At 33.6% G+C, this 7,977-nt stretch overlaps 1 protein-coding gene across 2 annotated transcripts; it reads left to right on the forward strand.

Moving 5' to 3' along the window:
* The first annotated feature begins 487 nt into the window (after positions 1-487).
* Positions 488-4,066, forward strand: LOC141398149 (RING finger protein 141-like). 2 transcript variants are annotated; one of them, XM_073975382.1, is made up of 4 exons: positions 488-799; positions 862-1,069; positions 3,300-3,568; positions 3,629-4,066. In XM_073975382.1, the coding sequence occupies exons 1-4, from the start codon at positions 654-656 to the stop codon at positions 3,771-3,773; spliced, it is 768 nt and encodes a 255-aa protein (XP_073831483.1). In that variant the 5' UTR covers positions 488-653; the 3' UTR covers positions 3,774-4,066. The 2 variants fall into 2 exon arrangements, with proteins under 2 accessions (XP_073831483.1, XP_073831482.1); XM_073975381.1 differs by having other exon boundaries at positions 493-799; positions 862-1,090.
* Positions 4,067-7,977: the final 3,911 nt, after the last annotated feature.

A 7,977-nucleotide genomic window follows, 5' to 3' on the forward strand; every position in this document is an offset into this window, starting at 1 on the left:
GAAGTTGTCTAACAATTTTTGTTTTTTTATCTAAACTTACCTGAATTTTGTTAATTTTATTTTATAATATTTAAGTTAAGACACTAATGTAACAATATAAAAAAGAATGAAATCGCTATCAATAATTAACTCTTAGAAATCGCAGTTTTAATGAAAGAAAGTGAAGTGGACACTTATGACTGTGATTCACTGTATGTATAAAAGTACAAAAAGAGTAAAAAATAAAAACCACTTTTGCTATGCTCCAGAATATTGTTGATAGAAAAGTATAGCAAAAATATCAAAAGTATACAAACTTATCGCAGGGAAAACAAAAACGCCATTCTCTTTGTTATAGTTAACAGACCTATTATTTCGATGAGGCATGTAAATGTTTTACTTGTGAAATGTTTGGCAACACTGAATGTGAACTTGTTGTTTATATTAGAACTTTGTTTTGATTCCCAGCTTTATCATCGGTTCTTCCAACTATCCATTCAATCGTTTCAGAGATGCCACATTGGTGTAATGCGTTTTGTTTTGATTCTATGGTCTGTAATCTTGTAATACCATTGAAAACACCTAACCGGAGGAGCTTCACATACATACATTATTGTGGATAATAAATTTCATTATTGTGTACAAAGACTGTTGGAAAGTAAAACTAAACAACAATGGGACAGGCACAGAGTTTGGCAGATTCTCTGCCGGATGTGGATAGCGTTCATATGCAGTTAGTACGTCATACAAAAGTTTTATCAGAAATGAATTCCTTAACTTATGAAGAGTTCAAAACTTGTCTGGGTAATTTAAATGCGCTGTAAGTTATCCGTGTCCAGTTATAAATGTTCATAATATTGATTTTTTCTTTTTTTCAATTAGTTCCCGAAAATGCATAGATCCCAATGGAAAGCAACTGGTGTTCTTGGTTAAAAATGGCACAGACACATCACTACTGTGGAAAGCTACCGTTAAGATAGCTTGTGTAAAAGTGAATCCCGAGACAAGACAAATCGTTTCATATAAATTTCTTAATCTCAAGCAATTTTTGTGTGTATTCAAGACATTTCAAGCCCACTTGGAGAGTCTGGTGAGCAGTGAAAAACGAAGGGTAATAATTTGTAAAGCATTTTATCATTCATATTAATTTTTAATATATTGTTGTGGATAATTTTTAGAGGGTATGGTAATTATTGATAAACTTTTTGTGAGAAAAGTTTAAGCGGCTTTAAGGGGAAATATTATTATTAAAAAGACGATATTAACAATGACTAAATAATTATGCACGGTTGGAATGAGTTGAGTGTACTACGTCCACAACACGAACAAATAAATATGTTCTTTATATATGGTGGCATTGGAAAGAAATGCTTTTGGTAAGGTTATTAAAGTTTTACATGCGAGTTAGTCATAATGTTAAAGGGAGAGATAACACTGTTCTTTAAATGTGCATTAAAAAATACATACGCCTAGTAAAGGAAGTAAAATTAATTACGTTGTTGTCTCAAGGAATAATCGCAAAAGTCTGTGCATTCAAGTAATTTTAAAGGCAAATTGACGAACACACCGAGAGTTACAGGACTATGAGTATGAATTCACATAAGACCTCTTCCATTTCATTCCAGGAGATATTATCACAGTTTACAATTGAATTCCGAATTCTGAGACATTTAGAAACGTGATTACCTTACTGAAGACTTCAATTTGTCGATAAACACCCCCATTGTTGCCGAATTCTAAAATTGGGAAGGATGTTTCGACAATTGAAGTCATCCAAGGTTATTAGCAATGTAGTGAAGTGTTTGGAAAAAATTGAATACTCTACCAGCTGACGGAAAAAATTTTAATTTTTTTTTTTTAATTGTAAGTTTTTTCTAAGTAGCCGGCCTTCGGCTGGGGATTTAAGACTTTCTTCTATGGAAAGGAGCCAATTTAGGGCACGAAAACATTTTTTTTAATTTAAAATTTTTTTCTTACTTTAACAAGGGAATTTTCGGAACTTAAGAGGCCCATATCTCGGGAAGTATGGACTTCCCCCGGAAAAGTTTATATATTTGTGATCAGGACAACAAGATCTACCTGTGGTAATTTTTCCAGATTTTTCCGCCTGGTGGGAGTGTATTCTATTTATGCCAAGTGTTTTAAAACGTTTGCGATGAAGCTGATGAAGTACTACCAAAATTGCGATGGATTATGTTACAGATGTATGTATCTACGGAATTTCAACGGCGATGTTAGAAAAGCTGGACGTACGAGGAGTCGAGTATTTCACTAAAGTCGTTAGTGACACTAATTCTTACACTACTGAAAGCGAAGACTGTGAATTCATTACAACTCTGCAGCTTAAACACGGTGTCTGAAGGCAACGTATCATCACATTTTTATTAATCGGCTCACTGCGTATATCATTATTCTTGTAGCCATCTTCTTCCATACGAGAAATATGAAAACTTCCGCCACTGAGTCCACGGCCACATTTTTACAACATCGAATGCCTGAATGTTCGTACACGTATGATTGTGCGTCAGAACATCAATATTTTCGGCGGTGGCAAATCCCCTTAATGTAATGTTGGCTAACATTTCCTGGGTATTTCAGTCATGAAAAACTTCTCTACAAGTGATGTCGTAAGACACGCCGATCGGACTCGGCTAAGTAGATCCCATATCATTGAGCCAATATGAATCGGCGGACTCTCATTGATATGAGAGGGAATGTTGTGAGAACGTATGCGTGTATGTGATTCTATCTAATTGATCTCGTAGCTCCTTCTATACGAGGACTATGAAATCAAGTCACATTTGTTTAGATAGATGGGTCAATATCTGCGCATTCCACAGCTATCTGTGATAAATTAAGAAGTAGGAGGTATCATAAGGAAACCTTGTTGGACATATTTTGGTTCAAATAACATTTTTTTAAATTTGAAAATTTTGCTTATTAGGGCAAAGATTATTTTTAATATTAATTTAATTCTCGTTGGAGTCGAGCTTAATGACCGATAATATTTTGCAATGTTTTTCATTATGTTTCGCGGTGGGCAGCGGCTCGTCAAACATATCGCCTGTGGAGTGGCTTTTGCAATTTATGTTTTACAGTGGTCGATATTTGTCCACACAATCTGTATGGTTTCCATGGCAAACGCTTAGCGCAGGCTTTGGAAGTACTGAGTTTTGGCTCTGAACGCTAACACGCCGTGAAAACATTTATTTTGTTGTTTACTCTCATATCATAAAATAGGAACTAAAACACTTTCTTAAATTACTTTTAAATTCATATGTATTTATAAATACTAATTAAATATTTTTTTATATTCAAAGGAACAACGACGAAATTCCCAATCAACACCAGATGATGAGGAGTCAGTAAATAGTCAACAACGGCACCCATTGCCATCGCAATTCACGACGTCAATGTTTATGAATGCCATGGGTAATAGTTCGGATAGTAGCAGCGGTCTTACTAGCCCATCAATGTCAACCTGTAACCATAATGATCACATCGATGAGTGTTCAATATGTTTAGACAGACAAACTGAGGTTATTCTACCATGTACACATTCCTTTTGTACACCATGTATTGAGCAATGGTAAACAATTTAATTAAACACTAGAAATATAAACTAACCTTATTGCCATTATTTTTCCAGGAATGTCAATAATAAAACCTGTCCCATATGTTGTGAAAGCTTAGAAAGTACGGATGAAACGTGGGTTATGTCGAACATACCAGAAGTTGAAGAGATAAATGAAGAAATTTGTGCTGAATTTATGAGTTTAGCCAAAGAAAAATGAATATAAATTTGGAGGATTATTTGTTTGTTTTTTGAAAAAGTAGAATTTTTAGAGCCAAAGACAAAGCATTATTTTATTATATGCAATATTTAAGTTGTAGTATACATATACATATGTACGAATGTTAAAATATCTCAATATTTAATAACAGTGTTTGTTTCCTTATGTAAGTTATTACTTATTCAAGTAGGAATAAAACCAATACCAGATTTATTTCAAAATTGTATTGAAAATCATCACGATTAGAATGGAACACTTATATCAATTAACTTGTAATAAATTATATATACAGATGTGATGCATTTTTATTGCTCAGTAGATCTCTTGTTAAAGAAAAAAACAATAACATGAAAATATTTATTTATTAATCAAGAATCGTTTCGAATCATACACCAGATTACAGCGGGAAAGAGGTTGAATCTTGAGTGCATGTGATTCCGGACTACATATATCGGCTGACTTTCGTATCGTCATTTCATAATATGTTTTTCAGTATTTTAGGTCATTATAAGCGAATTAATGGAAGTCAGGCTGACTTCCGTATCGTCCGTTGCTTGGCAAAAGACTGCAAATTTGTGAAGTACTATTTTTCTTAACGTCGTAATACTTAACAATTGCGAAGCTATGTGTTTTAAAACGTCAAAAATACGCATTTTTAACGCAGGTAAAAAGCAAATACAGTCAACCAAAAAAGTCTACATACACCCTATAAATCTCGGGTTTTAAGGGTAAGGAAGAATTTTTATGAAAATCCAAGAACACAGATCTATTTCATATCCCTTATAAACAATATTACATACAGCAAAAATACATTCCATAATACGAATAACGGTAAATTCAATAAAAATTAAAAAAATAATAGGGAAAAAGTTTACATACACCCAATGAAATATTAAGATTACCGTAAAATTTATGGAATAAGCAACACAAATTTTACATTTTATTGCTTAATCGAATGTCTCTGGTTGTCTATGATATATTTTAGACAAAATAGGAACATATTTGTGCTTTAATTGACGTTATTTAAGGTCAGACTTCGCGTATAGCTCGTTAAGGCGGACCCTTGCAGATTTCTTTGAGTTTTTCAGTCTGATAGTTTATGAAAACCCAGGAAATACAGTGGGACTAATTATTTTGAAATCCTAGAGCGCTTTGAAGTTGTTCTTATGGATAATATATGCCCCTGAGCTTCTCTAAAAATGCGAATTCCTGAGTTTTTCATAAATTTTATAGTTTTCACAGCATTCCAAGGGTCAAATTACAAGCAAGAACCTTGGAATTACCTTGTAATACATTTTTGGACCTTAACTCAATCAGAAATGTACAACATTATTCTACAAACCCGCCCCTAAAGTTTCCAAAGCATCAAAATAAAAGCACCACCAAAGAATGCATGAAATTTGTATGAAATTTACACTGTTACTTGTATGCTCTCGTATTATGATCGTTAGGGTCACTTGAAGCGCTATAAATGTCGGATACTTTTTCATTTCTGATTCAATGGATGCTCGATGATTCTACCAGACCTTATTACAAGGTAATTCGAAGGCTTCTGCATGTAATTTGCCCTTTGGAATGTTGTGAAAACTATAAAATTTATGAAAAACTCAGGAATTCGTATATTTAGCGAAGCTCAGGATCATATATTATCCATAAGGACAACTTCAAAGCGCTCTAGGATCTCAAAATAATTAGTCCCACTGTATTTCCTGGGGTTTCATAAAATACCAGACTGAAAAACTCAAAGAAATCTGCAAGGGTCTGCCTTAACGAGTTATACGCGAAGTCTGACCTTAAATAACGTCAATTAAAGTACAAATATGTTCCTAGTTTGTCTAAAATATATCATAGACAACCAGAGACATTCGATAAAGCAATAAAATGTAAAATTTGTATTGCTTATTCCATACATTTTACGGTAATCTTAATATTTCATTGGGTGTATGTACACTTTTTCCCTATTAATTTTTTAATTTTTATAGAATTTACCGTTATTCGTATTATGGAATATATTTTTGTTGTATGTAATATTGTTTATTAGGGATATGAAATAGATCTTTGTACTTGGATTCTCATAAAAATGCTTCCTTGCCCTTAAAACCCGGGATTTATAGGGTGTATGTAGTCTTTTTTGGTTGACTGTATATACGAGTACATAAAGTTATAGTTATCTAAAATGATAAGTTCAGTGGAACTATTTTTTGATGATAGTAAAGAAAAACTGTGTAAAATATGGATTGTTTCCAAATTAACCAAACTTTTTTTATTCAAAAACAAATTTCCCGGGCGTTGTCGGATGCATTGACGCAACACACGTACTTATAATGGGACCAAAGGAAGATGTTCGCCATTTATATCTGGATAGAAAAGGATATTTTAGTTTAAACGTTTTGTTGGCAAGTACGTTGTAAATTTTTACTTCATTTTGAGGCTTTTCATTTTCTACCTCAGCAGTTTGTTTAATTTCACTGTTATTATGATCCCATGTCTCTTCAATTCCGTACATCGCACCTGCAGGATTTGAAACCACATTGATTTGCAGTAAGTCTGCTACCACTTGCTCCATCGACGACAAACATATTTCTTGTGATGGTCCACCTCCTGTAGCTGTAATGTTCTTCTTATTTTGAGAAACTTTTTCTTTAGTTTGGATTTAAACTACTCTGTGCCACAACTATTTAATTGCTCCGCAACATTCTTTCACACCTCATCAAAAGTGGCTTTAGTTTCGCCAAAATGTTTGGCTCCACGAGCTACGTTTGGTTGGGCATCCATTTTTTCAAGCAGCATTTCAAATTGCTGTTTTGTAGAAATTTTTACCAATATAAATACTGAAACACCAATCGGAATTTTCCCCATTCTTCTAGCAAAGCATTTTTCAGGGTTCCTATACTTTAGATGTTATGACTTCTTATATTTGTCTCTAAAATACTCCATCAATTTTCTATAGGGTTCAAATCCGGGGATTGGGGAGGTCTTTGAATCACTAGTTATATAGCATCCATTCTCGAACAATGTTTGAATTGTGCTTGGGTTATTATTATCTTGGAATGTTATCCCAAATCCTATTTTTCAGCGCAACATTTCAAATTATCCATCAGAGTGTTTAAATAACACATCTTATCCATAATTCCTTAGATAAAGACAATATTCCCGATACCGGAAGCACTCATACAACCCCATACTATAACAGATTCTCTTCCGTGCTTTACGGTTGAAATTGTTTGGTTAGGATCCAAGGCCTTATTTGATATACGCCATACCTTAATTGGTCGATCTATCCTAAACAGACCGTTATTTTTGCCAATGAAAGCAAATTTAACATGTTTGGGTTGGATGGACCAAACCAACGTATAAGGTGTTGGTATTGGACCTACTTCAGCAGGAGGATTACAGGGCGAAACAAATGTATCAGGTGCCGCAACGCACGAATACAAAGTTTGGCGATAACTTGTCACAGATGACCTTCGCAAGCAATTTTCCCCATATATGACCCATTCAACATTTTAGACATACGCATGCACAATTTGGACTCCAATGTATATGTATGAAATGGCCAAACCTCGATAAGAATATTACCACCTGATAGCCGAGAGGTCTACAAAATACAAACGAAACTGGAAGAAAAACGGATCAAGAGAAAGAAACAACAACTTATACAAATGCTGCAACAACAGCAAGGGATTGGGCCTACTTCAGCAGGTGGATTACCGGACTAACAAGTGCCTTCTGGTGGTCATTCACGATAACAGCAAATGCAGTACTAAATACGACACATAGGAGGCGTTGGTGGTCCTAAGGAGACCAATATCAATATCTAACCGTTATCATAGGCTTGTTTTTATAACCTTAAACAGTGTTACACGTCTAATTCCTTTTTAATTTCTAATGTTGTGTAACAAAATGTTTAATATTTAACAATGATCAACCGCGCGTTTTAATTATGTCATAGTGCAGACATAACAAAAATGTTATATATATAAAAGCTACACGAATGTGTCATTTCTGTGAAGGACCATCATTATCAATATTAATATTCCGTATCGTAATTATCTGCTAAGCATCTACAATTGAACCTACAATGAAAGATTGTTAATTTTTCTTTTAAATAACTTAATTAAAAAACAAAATATTTTTTATATAAATACATTATATTTAAACAATAAAAATCTTAATACCTATTACCTTCAGAGACTAAACAAAG

The sequence above is a fragment of the Musca autumnalis genome, unplaced genomic scaffold (assembly GCF_047663935.1).
Source record: "Musca autumnalis isolate F117 unplaced genomic scaffold, ASM4766393v1 scaffold_3, whole genome shotgun sequence".
Classification (NCBI taxonomy): domain Eukaryota; kingdom Metazoa; phylum Arthropoda; class Insecta; order Diptera; family Muscidae; genus Musca; species Musca autumnalis.

Coding starts and splice junctions, on each gene's coding strand:
- LOC141398149 (XM_073975381.1), top strand. CDS start 654: ATGGGACAGGCACAGAGTTTGGCAGATTCTCTGCCGGATGTGGATAGC. Junction 1,091..3,299: donor TGAGCAGTGAAAAACGAAGG/GTAATAATTTGT, acceptor TTATATTCAAAG/GAACAACGACGAAATTCCCA. Junction 3,569..3,628: donor ACACCATGTATTGAGCAATG/GTAAACAATTTA, acceptor TTATTTTTCCAG/GAATGTCAATAATAAAACCT.